General features: G+C 32.2%; 2 protein-coding genes across 2 annotated transcripts in view; both read right to left on the bottom strand.

Annotated features, from left to right (window-relative positions):
* Positions 1–6105, bottom strand: part of LOC139094290 (protein amalgam-like) — a 92681-nt gene extending 86576 nt beyond the window's left edge. Inside the window, exons 1-2 of the mRNA XM_070645312.1 lie at positions 5271–6105; positions 2962–3610 (exon numbers count right to left, since the gene is read on the bottom strand). Of these exons, the coding sequence (XP_070501413.1) occupies positions 2962–3019 (58 nt within the window). The 5' untranslated portion in view covers positions 3020–3610; positions 5271–6105. The remainder of the gene's footprint in view (positions 1–2961; positions 3611–5270) is intronic.
* A 9952-nt stretch (positions 6106–16057) lies between these two features.
* On the bottom strand, positions 16058–17289 carry LOC139093863 (ADP-ribosylation factor-like protein 3). The gene is made up of 4 exons (XM_070644716.1): positions 17278–17289; positions 16870–17074; positions 16457–16524; positions 16058–16362 (listed from the first exon to the last, which is right to left on the bottom strand). The coding sequence occupies exons 1-4, from the start codon at positions 17287–17289 to the stop codon at positions 16096–16098; spliced, it is 552 nt and encodes a 183-aa protein (XP_070500817.1). The 3' UTR covers positions 16058–16095.
* Between the last annotated feature and the right edge of the window lie 298 nt (positions 17290–17587).

The following is a 17587-nucleotide window of genomic DNA, read 5'->3' on the forward strand; positions in this document are numbered from 1 at the left end:
TATCGGTCTAGCTTAGCTCTTCAAACTTATGCCAAGCGAAGCTTGGCCTATCGGTCTAGCTTAGCTCTTCAAACTTATGCCAAGCGAAGCTTGGCCTATCGGTCTAGCTTAGCTCTTCAAACTTATGCCAAGCGAAGCTTGGCCTATCGGTCTAGCTTAGTTCTTCAAACTTATGCCAAGCGAAGCTTGGCCTATCGGTCTAGCTTAGTTCTTCAAACTTATGCCAAGCGAAGCTTGGCCTATCGGTCTAGCTTAGCTCTTCAAACTTATGCCAAGCGAAGCTTGGCCTATCGGTCTAGCTTAGCTTTTCAAACTTATGCCAAGCGAAGCTTGGCCTATCGGTCTAGCTTAGCTCTTCAAACTTATGCCAAGCGAAGCTTGGCCTATCGGTCTAGCTTAGCTCTTCAAACTTATGCCAAGCGAAGCTTGGCCTATCGGTCTAGCTTAGCTCTTCAAACTTATGCCAAGCGAAGCTTGGCCTATCGGTCTAGCTTAGCTTTTCAAACTTATGCCAAGCGAAGCTTGGCCTATCGGTCTAGCTTAGCTCTTCAAACTTATGCCAAGCGAAGCTTGGCCTATCGGTCTAGCTTAGCTCTTCAAACTTATGCCAAGCGAAGCTTGGCCTATCGGTCTAGCTTAGCTCTTCAAACTTATGCCAAGCGAAGCTTGGCCTATCGGTCTAGCTTAGTTCTTCAAACTTATGCCAAGCGAAGCTTGGCCTATCGGTCTAGCTTAGTTCTTCAAACTTATGCCAAGCGAAGCTTGGCCTATCGGTCTAGCTTAGCTCTTCAAACTTATGCCAAGCGAAGCTTGGCCTATCGGTCTAGCTTAGCTCTTCAAACTTATGCCAAGCGAAGCTTGGCCTATCGGTCTAGCTTAGCTCTTCAAACTTATGCCAAGCGAAGCTTGGCCTATCGGTCTAGCTTAGTTCTTCAAACTTATGCCAAGCGAAGCTTGGCCTATCGGTCTAGCTTAGTTCTTCAAACTTATGCCAAGCGAAGCTTGGCCTATCGGTCTAGCTTAGCTCTTCAAACTTATGCCAAGCGAAGCTTGGCCTATCGGTCTAGCTTAGCTTTTCAAACTTATGCCAAGCGAAGCTTGGCCTATCGGTCTAGCTTAGCTCTTCAAACTTATGCCAAGCGAAGCTTGGCCTATCGGTCTAGCTTAGTTCTTCAAACTTATGCCAAGCGAAGCTTGGCCTATCGTTCTAGCTTAGTTCTTCAAACTTATGCCAAGCGAAGCTTGGCCTTTAGGTCTAGCTTAGCTCTTCAAACTTATGCCAAGCGAAGCTTGGCCTATAGGTCTAGCTTAGTTCTTCAAACTTATGCCAAGCGAAGCTTGGCCTATCGGTCTAGCTTAGTTCTTCAAACTTATGCCAAGCGAAGCTTGGCCTATCGGTCTAGCTTAGTTCTTCAAACTTATGCCAAGCGAAGCTTGGCCTATCGGTCTAGCTTAGTTCTTCAAACTTAAGCCAAGCGAAGCTTGGCCTATCGGGCTAGCTTAGTTCTTCAAACTTATGCCCTTCAAACATGTTCCAAGATTATCAAAATATTAAATTAAATAATCATTTGACTAAAAAGTTGAAAATAAAATACTTTATAAAAAAAAACTTTTTAAAAAAACCTCGTTTTTCGCGTAGACTAAAAAGCAAAAAATAAATTTTATTTTGTGTTGTAGAGAAATTGGTTTGAAAGTTGAGACGACAGATGAATTACATACAAGCACCTTGATCTTATCGTATAGTTCTACAACTTTAAACGAGGGCGCAAAACTTTGATGAAGCTCTGTCAATAAGCGCCCTCGTTTAAAGTTGTAGAACTATACGATAAGATCAAGGTGCTTGTATGTAATTCATCTGTCGTCTCAACTTTCAAACCAATTTCTCTACAACACAAAATAAAATTTATTTTGCTTTTTAGTCTACGCGAAAAACGAGGTTTTTTTAAAAGTTTTTTTTTATAAAGTATTTTTTAGCTCTTTTAATGCAAGACTTATACTTATTAAAGAATTTGAGAAAGATTTTTTGTGTTTAAATATTTATTGTCGAATTTTTTGTTTTTAGCATTTTTTGTTGACTTTAAAAAAAGTTTAAAAGTATCAATGAGACAGTAATTTTAGGTATGGAAAATACAAAGTCATATGATTCTCATGAAGCCTTCAGAAAAACTCAAATGCATCATGACTGAATTTTAACAAAATTTTTCACTTGAAGCTTTCAAAAGAGTTAAGGAAATATGCTAAAGGGCATTTAGATTTTTTAAAAGTTCTGCGCCATTCCTATTAAACTATCACATTACACTGTGTGGCTTGGCTTAAAATTCTCGGTATTATGCCAAACACTCAAATACTTAGCTTTAACTTGAAAATGTAAGCTTTAATTCTGTAAAATTGAAAGCTGCAATGTTTGAACTAAATATCTATAGTCAAACATTATCGTAAAAATTGTGAAATTGATAGTTTCTGACCTTGGTTTAAGGGTAAATTTTGGTAATTTTAGTAATTTTTGTAATATTTTAAAATTTAAATCTTAAATATTTTAAATTTTAAATTTTAAAATTTTACATTAAAATATTTGAATTTAAAAAATTTGAAATTTAAAAAATTTAAAACTTTAGACAAATTTTTTTGTAAAAACTCAAATATTTCTCCAGATCTCCTTAATTTTTGGATGAATAATTACTATAGTAATAAAATATTTTCTTATTATTTCCTCCATCCAAAAAAATATTTCAAATTTGAAACGCAAATTTAGTGGAAGAAATTGTTTCGACATTTTTTTGTTTCCATTTGTCGCTGTGACAATAATTTTCTCTAACCACATTAAAAGCCATACTGCTTGTTCTATTGTTAAATTATACAGAAAAAAAAAAGAAATATTTTTTCGCACCACAGATAAAAGGAGCGGAAAACTTTTCTTATTAGCAACAGACACAAGACAAATAAGACCAAAAAAATACTCACCATTCGCAAAATTATTTGTGAAAATTTGAAACAAAAGTAATCCGAAAAGATGTTTCATAGTTCTTGGTTTTTTTTATCTTTTTATTATCCACAAAATTCTTCCTTAATCTCTTTTTACGTTGCTGCCTCAACTGCTTTATATTGACTCGTTATACTGTCATCAAAAAAATTTTTTTGTCGCTTTGCTTTCGTCTCCCTTCCGTTTTTTTTATCTTTGATGGAACAGCACAGTGCTTACTTATTAGAAAATATATTTAATTTTAACAGCTCAGCTACTTTATTATTTACAACTTGTCATGCCATTATTCGAACACAGTAAAAAGATTCTTTTTTTCTTTTTTTTTCTTTAAAGTGTAAGTTTCGTCACTTAAATGTAGAGGACAAGAACACGTAAAAAGTTGCTTCGCTAAGATTTTCTTTTAACAAACTTTCTCCATCATCGCAACTTGATATGCTTTTTGTAAGATGCTTTCAATCATAAATTTACTGTTTTATCGCTTTCAATTTAACCGAAATCAACTTCTTATTTTTCTTATTTGCGATATTTTTTTTACTTCTTTTACTTCTTTTTATTTAAGTGTGTGGAATCGTTTCAATTTTCGACACTTTCTTATCGGTGATATGTCTTGTAGATCGAGAGGGTTTATATCTAAATATATATATATATATGTGTGTTTTTGGGTAAAGATGAAAAAATTGAGAGGATTTTGGAAGATTTAATATTTTTAGGGGGTGACTTCTTTACAGTTTTTCTCAGGCTGTTTTACTTTTATCAATAAATAGTAAGAGTAAGATGTTTAATAAATATACAGGAATTTGAAATTTAAATTTAAGTTTTTAAATTTTGAACATTTACTTAATTAAAGATTTTCATTCATTTTCAATTTACTCATTTTTAACCGGAAAAGTCCAAGATTCTTTCACTGTCCCGAATTATAAAAATTCAAAGCTTCATAGATTTTCTGACGTTTTGCTCAAATCACAAAAAAAAATCCAAATTATTCTCAAAAAATTACTGGCTTGACTATTTAAAGGGCTCTTTAAAATATTGATTGCATTTTATTTTATTTAAGCAATAATTTCGAAAAACATTAAAATTCCACTGGATCATTTTAATTGAACAGCATAACTGTAAAAGTTTAATGCAGTGTTGTCCAAACTGTATGCCACGGCATTCTGGAATGCCTCAGAACGAGCTCTAGTTTGTCGTCGAAATACATTAAAAATTCTAAAAATATGTGGTTTTGTTTATACTTAAAGAATTTAATTAAAAGGTACAACTAGTCACTCTCATTTTAATCTAATTTTACAGTCAAAAAATATTCAGTCAACACTTATTCTACGATTTTTAAAATGCACAATTACTAGTAAAGTTTATTCAAAGCAAAGTCTAAATTCTTTATGTTCATAAAAGAAATATGAGAGGTGTTTCCTCATATTTTTCCCAAAGGAACTCCGAATAACCATAAAACAGCACGTGAACTTTTGTGACAAATATAGCTCTCCTCGTACTCGGACTGATTTATTCTTTGCAAAAGATTGTAGAAGATAAATCAAATTAAGCTCTTCTCAAATTTCATTAAATTTATGAATTATTTCAACTGATTTCAATTGAAAAGAGAAATTTGTTCTTCTTCTTCTACCTTCAGGGTATGCACCTATCATATATATCGAATGTTGTTTTATATTTTGATAGATTTTATTCTAAATTAGATTCTTTCTATAGTTGGCAAATGCCCGAATAGACAAGATTTCACAAAATTAAGCATACTCAACTATATTGACTGAGTATACTAATGAGAACGTTCATTTAGGTGAGTATGCTCATTGTCTGTTATGGATGATATTTTTATGGAATGTTCCGGTGTTCCGAAGTTAAGTAGAATCCATTGTTCAGACAAGTAATTATAGTTATTAAATAGACCAGTGCTTAATTGTGGGCCGCGGAACACTGATGTGCCGTTGAATTTAATTTAAAGTGCCATGAGGCGTATGCTGTATGTGGTTTTGACTAACACTTTTCACTAATGTATGCCATTGGCTCAAAAAAGTTTGGATAATACTGAACCAGACATTATATCAAGTTGTCCACTCGGGTTTACATAATCTTACAAAATAAAATCACCGGCTTATTTAAAAATTGCAGCATTAAAATCCTTTATCAAAAGTTCCTTGATTGCCAAAATTTCAGTATCCAATTTCACTTTAATCAATCTAATTACGTTGAATCATCAAAAGTAACATTCCTCACGTAATAACTGTAAAGAATTTTCACCGTTCAAAAATTCCTCTCATTTTTTCAAACTTACCCTATATATATTACGTATATTATTACACCATATACACCTACTTCTTCTTATATCTCACATCACATATGAATATTTTACTTTCTTCTTGTAAACAACGAGGCTAAATGTTTAAGAATAAAAAAAAATTTTTGCACCCTTCTTCTTCGTGTTATTTGACAAGAGCGTCTTCACACTTCAATATTATATTACACCGAATACAGTAAACAGAGACAGAAGTGTGTTGAGACTGAAAAAAGGAGCGAAATATCATTATTTAATTTATTTGTTGAGATTTTCCTTTCATATCTTCTTTTGTTTTTTTGTTATTTTATTTCTTTGCCTTATTATTTTTTATATTTCTTTATTTTTTTTGTTTCCTTCGAACGCACAAAGCACTTCACAAAAATAAAAATATGTATAAAGCAAGAGAATGTCAATGTCTCTCCAGTGTCAGATAATTTTCTTTATTATATGTGGAATGTAGGCAATTGTAGCAATCTTTATTGTTTGATTGAAATGTTTATTACACGTTATTTCCATGGCTTTTTCTCATCTTTTTGATTATGTCATTTTCAATTCACTGTTTATTTTTCTGTTGCTCCTCGCTTTTGTAATAAAAATATTTATTTATTTTTTGTGCTATCCAATGATGAGAAATTTCACAACAAGCGCTAGATTATCGTGGATTTTTTTTTAGGCAATTATTTCACTTAATTTCCCACGCACATTTGGGATGAGACTAATGATGACAAAATAACAATAAGAATAATAATAATCTCGATAAAACTTCCAAAAACTTTCTTCTTGAGTCCAATAAAATTTTAATACAAAACACGAATATATCCGTAGCCGTTCGATCGAGTCTGTGATAAAATACCAACTGAGTTGTGCATTTTCTCTTCAATTCCTGTGTGATATCAGGCAGGATGGTTTACATTTTCATAGACATACACAGCATCTCTGTGTTGATTGAAATTCTCTCTCAATTTCCCCTATTTTTGATATTTCCCCTCAAAAATGTTCTCTCTGCAGGACATAAATTGACTCTCTGTGATGTAAATTTCACCTTATTTCATACAATTTTCCCCGTCGCATCCTTTATTGCTGGCTATGAGAGGAGAAAATGAATTTTTTTGAGAGAGAAAACCCCAAAAGAAACATTATCATCTGATACTCGCTAATAAGGATGAATAAAGGAAAAAAAAGTCTGTAATCCTATTTTAATGTTTTGCTGCTACGCGTACGAAGAAAATAAAAAAAAAACTCGGGATAAAACCGCACATGGGAAGTATTAAAAATCCTTTTGAAAATATCTTGATGATGACTTTAAGTTGAATATTTTTGAAATAAATTCGAGAATTTTTAACCCTGGTGGTTAAAATTTTGAAAGGAAAAAGAATTTGCGGGAAAGGATTTTCATCCAAAAATTTTACTTTTTAGGCTGTTAAGAAAGATATTTTTAATAAAATTGCTGCTGGATGTATCTATGCTATGAATTGCTTTTGTCTAATTAAGGAAGGAATGAATCCTTTTTTCAAGGAATATAATTGAAGGAAGTATTTTTGAAGATTTATGAAAGTCATTTCTTATGAAATACTTTTAATAAATTTTTAAGATTAAAAATGATATTTTGGTTATGTATATATCTGCTTCCCGAAATAGCACAAATTGGTTAACCGATTCAAACTCCGGTTAGAGGCCTGTGTGACTTTGGTTTGAAGCTGAAATCAGTTTAAACTGATTTAATCCAGTGCCAATATAGAGTCTGAACGGCCCCTAGGGTCAGACACTCCAATGTACAGTACTCTTTTTACTGCATTTTACATACATCTACAGTAAGTACAGTAAGTACAGTAAGTACAGTAAGTACAGTAAGTACAGTTAGTACAGTAAGTACAGTAAGTACAGTAAGTATAGTAAGTACAATAATACAGAGACTCCAAAAGTCCAGTACTGTACTTACTACTTATACCCAATGTACCCTTCAACAATAGCAACGGCATGAAGCTCAATTTCTGACTCATTAACCGATTTTTTTTGCAGCTCCAGCTTATATTAACCAGAGTTTAAATTTGACTTTAATTCTTCAAGGTTAAACATTTGAAAATTGCCCAAGTTTTATTCCTGGAAAACTCAATGGATCTATTAAGGAACAAAAGGTTAAAAAATCAACATTTATCAATTAAAAAATCCCTAATAATCTCCAAAAAAGTGTAGTCACCGGGGAAATATCATGCAAAAAAATTAAAGACAAAAATTCACCATTCCATCCAAATGTATCTCAACATCATTTCATCTTATGAGCGAATGATTACATACGAGAAATGGCATGGCTTAATCATTTATCTTCTTCAATCGATTCTTAATCAGATTATGTATTCTATCGTCTATGGCAATCCATCCATCTTTCTAATTTCGAATATATTTACTTGCGGTTAATGTAAATAAAGGAAATGTAGCAATTCAATATTAAAAAAGATTCTGCGAGAAGCGTAAAAAAGGCTCTTACAAATACACACAAAAGGCTATTTGAGGCAAGAAATCTTCTTCGTGCGTCACAGAAACATTTTCGATTTGAATTTCTTCTTCTTATCAATTCCTAGTTTATTGCTTTCAAATCATATTTTTGTGGAGGAGATTTCCTTTATTATAATCAGACTAAATTCTCGATTCTCTTCACTTTAGATGCTTTATGTGATTGAATAAAGCAGTAAATCGAGTTTAAAGCATAAAAAAAGTTTCTCTGATGATGTGTAGGCATTTTACAACAATATATACGTAAAATATTTACAATTTACAGTCAATTTCGAGCTCAAAAAGGCAAACATTTGAGATATTTTTTTTTTGTGAATAATCCAGATAAATTGAAAGGAATTTTTAATGTATGGATTTTAAAATTCAATCCATAAAACCTCTTTGTAATAAATTTTCTGTCTGGTTCCTATAGTGATATGCATTTGTAAAATAACTTTTTTATACTCATTGATCATTTTAATCTAATCTTTATAAATCGATAGTTTGAGAAACTTTTAGAACTATCTGATCTGTAAATTGAATTTAACACTGGAACTCATATATTGATAAAGGAAAAGAACAGCAAATATTGGTAAAGTAACTTCAATCTTGATTGTAAGGGGTAGTTTGCTTATTGAGTAACGTGAAAAATTTACTTTTTGGATCCTTACCTCCTTGCCCTCTTATAACAAGTATTGTTTGAAGCATGACAAAATCTCACCTCCCTACATCCCTCTAAGGACTATACTTAATAAGTGAATGACCCTAACAGGCAAGGAGCATCCCTTAAATGATACAGAAAGACCACTTACTTACTTACTTCGATGGTCGTACCGATCAGTTGTGATCCATGACCTCCCAAAGGAGTCGCCTGAAGCTGGCTCAATTGCTGGCTTCCACTTGCCAATTTCCGATACCGAGCGCAATACTATCTCTTTCGATAGCTTCCTTGCAAGAGTTCTTTTGATGTCCACGAGCTCTTTAAACGTCCACGAGCTCATTTACCGTATAGAAAATCACTTTGAAGGGCTTAATTAATGGAGTTTCCACAGACCACTACGATATCTAAAAGAAGCCAATTTGCCCGTAAGGGTGACCCAAACGACATAATGCAACAAACTGCATTTTCTGTAAAATGGAGCAAAAATCAGGCTTAGCCGTAGGGTGATTTGATGATTTTTGCAATATATGAAGACATTTTGAGGCTTTTTAGGGACTCATGAGCAAAAGAGAAAAGTACAGCAGTGTTCCAGCAAAAATACACCAGATGGTCGACCAGCTTAGCCGTGCCTCAGCGAACAACTTTAGTCAATTTGAGTCAATAAACTCCACATTTCTGACAAAAAATCAACAATTCATAAAAGAACCACTAAAAACCAATCTCTATTCAGAATATTTAAGCAAATCTCACTATTTAGAAATCCTTTTGAATGGGACACAAAGGTGTACCCTATACTTAAACTTCAATGTCTCTAAAAATTCAAATTTCAAAGCAGTTACTATGCAATATTGTTGCACATCAAATATTGACCGCATAGAAATACAAAACTCAATATTTCAATCATTCTACACATGCATTAGATGATACTCTGTACGAATGTTACAATTTTTTTTTATTTAACTTACATACTGCAGATAAGGAAGCAAACATGTACCAAATTAATGGTAGTCGATTCAATATGAAGACAGAAAGATGAATGTAATGCATGCAAATATGCAATTTCAAAAATTTAATTTTCTTAGTTTGATGAATTTTCCTGACTTACTTAACCTATTCATCTTTCCTGTGTATTGAGCTATTGAATTTTTATTTCTGCATGAATGGAAACAATTTTTTTTTTGAGTCAAAAAAAGAGACATTAAAATTCATGAATTCAATTTAATGCATCATTGTGCTGCATAGTTCATCGTTCATGGTGTTCATTTATTACTATTATTATACTGTAAATGCCATCACGGCAATTGTAAAAACATTTTTACAGGTAATTCAATTTTCCAGAATCTGCGATATATATTTTTGTCAAGCCATAAATATGATAACTGCTGGATATTATATAGGGATTGAAAAAAAAAATTATAATTCCGAGTAATGAATTATTTTTGAGCGGCTGTTGGGTTAATTAATATTTTTGGAAGGCATACGTCGTAGAAGAGGTGTAAAATCCTGTGTTTAACTGGATCCGAGTGGAACAAGCTGTGATTAATCGAGCTTATGTCTGGTAATAAATTTGAAAGTTGTGGAACTAGACTTGGACTGTCAAGTTTATATCTAGACGTCTACTAAAGATTTATATTATTGAAGTCAAGTCGACTTTGAGCTCGAAAAGAAAATTTAAAGCTAGACGCAGAACCTGAAAGGACTCAAATTTGTATGTAAAAGTCGACTTAAGTCCATACAAAATTCAAGTCGATTTCAAGCTCTAGCCTGAAGTACAGTTGACTAATTGTAGGCCTAGCATGACAATCATGTTGCTCCGGACTCGTTGAAATCAGAATTAAGTAAAATTTGGTCCAATTCAGTGTCAGACCAATTTGTAGGCCAACATTTAAGGGGAGGTTTTGGAACTTTTTACGAAAAAACCTAAGCAATTTGAAGAATTTTTACTACAAAAAGGTGCAAGACCCTCCAAACCTCCTCAAATCTCGCTCTTTTGAATACACACCTGCGTGTGCCTTTATAATATCCACTAATTGGGACGCTCCCTCCAAAACACCACATAATTCCCCCACACAGCTCGGTATCATTCACTGCCTGTTCTCAATAAAACAAAATTCATCCATGTACCCTATGAATAACATAATCAACAAAGAGATAATTTATGTTGTTTCATGAAGGTAATTATGTGAAAGAGCAAATACACCTACTCGCAATTCTCGTAAGCTTCATAATCAGAATTGCTAAAATTAGTGTAAACAATTGTGCATGGGAATTGTTGAAAATTGTGTTTACATGAATGAATAAATGGATGGCTTAACATCACATCCTCACCCAATATTATATATAAAAAAAGTTCTACATGATGAAAGTTATTATATCCTATTAGCCTCACCTACCCATTCACGTTCAATGAGCTGTAATGACCACAAATTCCATTATTTTATGTATTATGGTTCAATTAATGAGTTTGCGATTTTTTTGTTCCTACTTGCTTTGACCTTTAATAAAGCGATAACCGGAATCATTTTTGTGTTGTGTTAAAAGACGAAAAGAGGAGGGGATGGGGAAGGAAATGAAATGAAAGGAACAAAAACAAACACAACACTTCTACATCCGTCTGCCATCATCATGGCTTCAATACCTTTTAATTATTATCATCTCCTTTTCAATAAATCGAAGCCCTATTGATTTAAATTAACGATTAAATTTCACCGCACGCAAAGCCTCATTAAATTAATGTTCCGACACTTTTTTCCGTTTTTTTTTGTGTATGCATACGTTTGTACATTATGTAATGTTGAGCTTCCTTTTTTGGATGGAGAGAAGAAATTTTTATTACAGTTTGTTCTGAAGAATGGATGAAGTTTGCTTATGGTCTAAAAGTTTGGTTCAATAAGGTAACGTAATTAGGTGCTGTGGTCTTAGTTGGACCCTTTTGCCCAATTCCAAGTAAAATAAATGGGATTGTGGATAGAACAAGATTAATCATTTGAAAATTAATTCTTGAACTACTCATTGTTCATAGTTTATTCAACCCTAAGTCAGCGTGACTCTGGTCTCAGGCAACATTCGATGAAATTTGTCTCAGACCATAATCAAGTCAGCAAGGCCTCAACCAGGCGATACAGATGACGAAGTAAAAAGACTTACACTTCTAAAGAAGATTGCCAGAGAAAATGTAATTTCTGGGTCAGAATCACAAGATTGTTACATCTACCTTGGTTTGTATTCGCAAGGAAAACAACGACCAGGAGCCCCAAAAGCAACTTGTCGCAGAACAGTGATTAAAGAATGTCAGCTTAACATTCGGATTGAGTACAAGCTAGGTGAAAGAGCCGACAATGAAGTCAAATGAAAATCATGTAGTTGATACCAAAGTTTCTCATAAAAATATGATTACAGTACGTAAATAAGCATCAACTTGATCTAAGCCGAATTTTAGGTCATTTCTATGTCTTGTGCATTCCGGGATTTTACTGATCCGAATAGAATTCAATTCGTATAGATGGAATTCAATACGCCAAACGCTTAGAGTTCAATAATTTACCAATAATTTACGACTAAATAGATATCAAATGCTAACAATTCAAAAATCACCAAAAGCCACAACCCCAAAACTATTGTCAATTTTCCACCTGTCAAACCCGTAAACCTCATATTTAAATAGGGATTAAATGCGCTTTCATTAAACATGTATCCGACGTTACCCAAAAATTTTATCCTTTAATCCCCATTTTTTCTACTTTTTTTTTCATTTTATTATATATTCAGGCAGTGATGGAGTGTGCGGACAGGCGAGGCGAATAAATGGAGAAAAAGAACAGGAGAGAGTGCAAATGAGAGACGAAGAAGGAAGAAAAAAAAAGCATAAATTAATTTTAATTGGAAAAAGCAATTGATTTAAATGCATAAAGCTCATTAAATTCAAGCATCAATATGCTCTATTCATTAATTTACTCATTTACTTCATATTCCCGAAGAGCTCAGTTAAAACTATGAATTCTCATTTGATATTAAAAAATACTTAACATTTAAATTCGAAATGAATTAAAAAGCGAACATCGGAATAATGAGCATGAGGACATGGAACAACATAATTCCTTTCCCCCACGCTTTTTTTTTATTGTTTTCATTTTAATGAGATTATATCACCATAACCTTTTAATGTTTTAATGAGTACCTGTAGAGCAATTTATGTTGTGAATAAAAGAGAAAATTCTCAAGTTTCCTATTTTTAAAGCTTATTTGTTCTCAAATATCCTGCAGCAATCACATTAATTAATTAAACATTCGCAGAGATTAGTTTTTTTTAGCTCAAGAGAATATAATTAACCGTGATTTTAGTGTGAGATGCTCACTTCGTGGAGGAGTAATGATGGTGGAAGTTTTAATTTTTCATAGTAAATTTTATGTGAAACTTAACTTTTTATGAGATGTTTTTAGGAAGATTATTTAAATGGATGATAATGTTGTTAACATAATAAAAGAATGGGTCATAAAAAGACTGCGATTTAAAATTTAAATTACTTTCCAAAATTAAGGAAGTAAATTTGGACTTTTACGTGTCTATTTAAAACTAGGGCACTCCAAAAGTATAGTACTGTACTTAATGTACTTGCACATAAATTCAACATATACCTACAAGTGTCTGACCCTTGTTTTAAAATCAACTTACAAATAGCACAAGTATGGGTGTCGAAACCCAAATCTGAAAGGTACTCCAAATCCTAAAAAAATTAAGAACCTAATTAATCTCAAAATAAATGTGATGATGCAGAAATGTTTTATAGGACCAGATACTTCCGTTTAATATTAAATTTTAATTTGAAACTCACTTCCCTAAGACCTGTAGTCATTTAACCAGCCAAATACCCCAAATCCTGACCCAAATCGCAATTTTTAATTAACCATAACGTTGAGTGAGGTCAATTTCAAGGTAAATTTAGGATTTCATTCATTCAACGCATCCCGGCCTATGAAACATTTCTGCATCATTAATTTTTTATGGATTTGGGGTATGTTTTAAGACTTAGGTTCGACACCCCTAAGCACAAGTCGGTTAAAATCCGGTTCCAGACCAAATTGACTCTGACATAATACCGGAATTAAATCAAATCCGAAATCAAGTCAAAGTCACACCGTTCAAAGGCTGAATTTTCAATCGATCAATCTATTAATTTTTTTGCCAAAAATTCGTCCCTAAATTATTAACGCCGTGTGCCTTGCGGGTAAATTGTTCTGCCTGAAAAAATGAAGAAATTTGTGCAGGGAAATTGTGTTACAGAACGGGATCTAAAATTTGATTTTTCGAGTTATGCACCGAATGAACGGACCCTATTCGAGATCTACAGTCTTATTTATTTAACCTCATTAAGTAATTAAATATTGAAATTAAAGAGATAATAACTTCTGTGCCGACACGCATCCAATGATATGTAACCAAAATGTTTACAGTGTATTACAGAAATATTCCTTAGTAACATGGGATAATATCTCAATGTTTATAGGGGCCGTTCACTTATTACATTCGCTTTTTAAGGAGGATTTTGTAACAGCCAAAATAATTTTTTTTTTCAATGGCATTTTGAAAAGAGGGGGAGAGGGGTCAAGAAATTCGTTTTTTGCGTAACATAATAAGTGAACGGCCCCATAAGCATACATAGATAAATTCAATGCTCAATTATTTTGAGCTCATTTTCTTTTATTTTTAACTTTTTAAGACTTTTAAGAACAGTCAAAAAAATCTTAATCTAGGGCCAGACACTTTAATAATCCAGTCTTGTACTTACTGTTAAATACAGTTGAATTTAAGTGGAAGTACTTATTTGAAGTATTTACATGGAAGTACTTAATGAAGGCACAGTACTGTTCTTTAAAGTGTCTGACCTTTGGTCTTTGAATTTGATTAAAGTGATTCCATGAAATCAAAAACATTCTTCTAAACTTTTTTCATCTTTATTCTTAAAACAATCCACTTAATTTGACATCAACAACATCACATCGTCTCCAAAATACCAAAAATTATTTCCACGAAATCCTCATGAAAATTTGTTGTACAAATTCCAATTAAGGATTTTGAAAATTTGATGAAGAAAAATTTCTTAGAATCAATTTTAACATTTAATATTCTGACTGTATGCTTTTATTTTATTTTCAGTGAACTTTATACTTGCTTACATTACATTACATTCAGAAAATGAGCAAATAATATCACACAGACTGTAAAAAAAAATGAGAATTCTTTGATATTTCCTATAAAACTTTTACAATATTTTCAGACAGTTTGTGTTGGATCTGAAACCATATTCACAGATAAAACTCACACCTTAAAAAGAAAACTTTTAGTAGCAAGAGATTAATGTATTCAGGAAATTAATGTTATCAGAATCAAACATGAATTTTATTACATTTTTTTATAATTTTTCCATTTTTTTCCACATTCTGTGCTATAATAACTTTTTCCATATTCACATTTTACAGGTTCCTTTCAAAGGAAACAACAAAATTGAAAGAATTTTAAATAGAATAAGTTAAAAGTTTCAACACCTTAAACGACACTTCAAACTTTTCCTTTCTTCTGTGTTGTTGCTCTTATGGGGTTTTTGGGGAAATTTTGTGTAGTTTTACAATTTTGGTAAAAGTGTTTCGTCTTTTAATGTTTTTTACGGTTTTAATATTTGGTTTAAAAATTTAAAATTATTTGTTGTGGTTTTAAAACTTATTTGTAAAGCGAGGAAAACTTTTATTCTCCCGAGCGACATATTTCCGCTTGCATATTGCATTAATATGACTGCTAAATAAGAGTGGCTTGAATATGATGTTGACCTAAATGACACAAATATAGAAGGCTCCGCTACAAAGCTTATAAGACTCATTCAAAGCTCTTTTATTAACACTAAATGGGAGCCATTTCTATGTGGAAATCATGTGACATTCAAATGACCATGTAACACTCCATGTCGCATTCAAATCAGAATATGAAAAACATATGACCATGTAACACTCCATGTCGCATTCAAATCAGAATATGAAAAACATATGACCATGTTACACTCATATGACCATGTTGATCTCACATGACCATGTGACACTCATATGACCATTTTACATTCATCTGACCATGTGACGTACCTATGACCATGAAGCATTCCAATGAACATGTTACATTCATATGATCATGTAACATTTGAATCACCATGAAGTATTCAAATGACCATGTGGCACTCATGTGACTATGTGACATTCACATGATCAAGTTGCATCCATATGGCTGCCAAAAAGTCATGCTTAGCGTAATAAAAGAGCTTTTGCCGAGCTCTAAAAGCTCCATAGCAGAGCCATCTTCACTTGTGTCGCTCGGGCATGAATTAATATGAATCGATTTTTATCTTAACTTAACAAAACTTTTTCTAGAAAAAATCAAAGAGCAACTACAAACTCAAAATAAGCTAAATAATATTGAATCCCAAATTGACATTTACATTTTATTTCAATTTCATCAAAAATTCAATAATGTTTGCTTATCCTTTCCAAAAAAATAAAAGTTTCAACCCCCGAATTTAAAAATGTCCAATTTACCTACGAATAAACATACAATTACTTGGAAAAAAAACATTCAGAAATGCTCCATGTCATTTCACGTTTCAAATAAGAAAATAAAAAATTTCCTTCCTTTTATTTTTTAACACATTTACAAATCCAGTCCATAGCTTCTTGTAAGCCAGTTCCTTCTAATGCCGAGCACGCCTGTATCTGCCAATCACGATCCTTCAATTTAACTAAACCTATCAGTTCAGCAACTTCAGATGCCTTCATAGAACTCGAGAGATCTTGCTTATTGGCAAGTACAATTATCGGTACAGACTTCAACTTTTCATCCTTCAATAGTTCATTAAATTCTCCAGTGCTCTCGCTCATTCTCTTTCTGTCACTGCTATCGACCTTAAAAATTTTGTTATTGGAGATGGAAAAAGGAGAAAAGAATATTGTAACGTTAACATCATACAATATTGGAATCATCATCAGTAAAGTGTACCACAAATATGAGAACATCTGTGTTCTCGAAATAGTTACGCCAGTAGGGTCGAATTTTAGCATTTCCACCTACAGTGTGTAAGGAAAATAGAAAATGTATATATTTAAATATGTATGTGTACTAGAAAAGGTGCTCGGTAAGGAAGACGGAAAGGCAAAATGTGAATTGGGATGTGAGGCTTGACATTTCAAATTTAAATAATTTTAACGAATTTAAATTTGAAATATGAAATTTTCGAATTCAAAACTATATAACGTAAATCGTATAAAGATAGCATGAAGATAAAATAAAATTAAGTCAACTGTATATTAATGTATATTAGATGAGATGAAGTGATACATACAAAATGTATATTCACATTCCCAATTTCATTTTACCTCGTCTGTTCTTTTTTTTATAACCCCAATACTCACCCAAATCCCACACATTTAAATTTAAATTATTAGATGATATCGATTTGATATTAAATCCAGCTGTAGGTGTTGTTATGTGTGGTGTCTCTTCATTTGCCAAATGTCTTAAAATTGTTGTCTTTCCACTATTATCCAAACCGACAAGGACAATTCTTAATTCTTTATCAGATGATGACCGAAGTTTTCTTAATAGTGATAGTAAGCCCTACAAAAATTAAGGATTATATTAAATAAATTAAAGCGTCTCATGATGATGATAATAGAAGTTCAGTAAATTTGATACAACCAAGATATTGCGTGAATGTTAGAACAAAAAAAAAGGTAGACCATTTAAGGGGATATAGACTAACAAAATTGAATTTTAATTGACGAGTGACTCTTTTTTGTAATTATAATCACTTTACTCACACTTCTTCTCATTTTTGTTGCTAATTATAATTAAAAATTTGCTGCTTCTTTCTAACCCGATGGGGTTGAAATTTAGTAGGAAATATCTTTAACCCTGAACTGTGTCAATTAATATATTCATTCATGGGTTTGAACTTTATTTCATTATTTGGGTTAGTAGCTCTTTTTCAGCAGATGGTGAAATTATTAAAATTTAAATTGGATTTTTTAAAGTCTAATTGAATAGTTTTTGGTAATGAAAATGTGTAAGGAACATCCTAAAATTATTACAAAAATGACAAAATTTAGTAATTATTTTGAACATGATTTG

This window comes from Chironomus tepperi, unplaced genomic scaffold (assembly GCF_022539635.2).
Source record: "Chironomus tepperi strain 1889 unplaced genomic scaffold, CSIRO-AGI_Ctep_v1 contig_33, whole genome shotgun sequence".
In the NCBI taxonomy this organism is placed as follows: domain Eukaryota; kingdom Metazoa; phylum Arthropoda; class Insecta; order Diptera; family Chironomidae; genus Chironomus; species Chironomus tepperi.

Bases quoted from the DNA above. Each gene is read 5' to 3' on its own strand.
- LOC139093863 (XM_070644716.1), bottom strand. The intron at 16,525-16,869 runs GTGAGTATTGGG...TACACACTGTAG, and splicing joins TTTAAATGTGTGGGATTTGG to GTGGAAATGCTAAAATTCGA. The intron at 16,363-16,456 runs GTACACTTTACT...AAAATTTTTAAG, and splicing joins CAGATGTTCTCATATTTGTG to GTCGATAGCAGTGACAGAAA.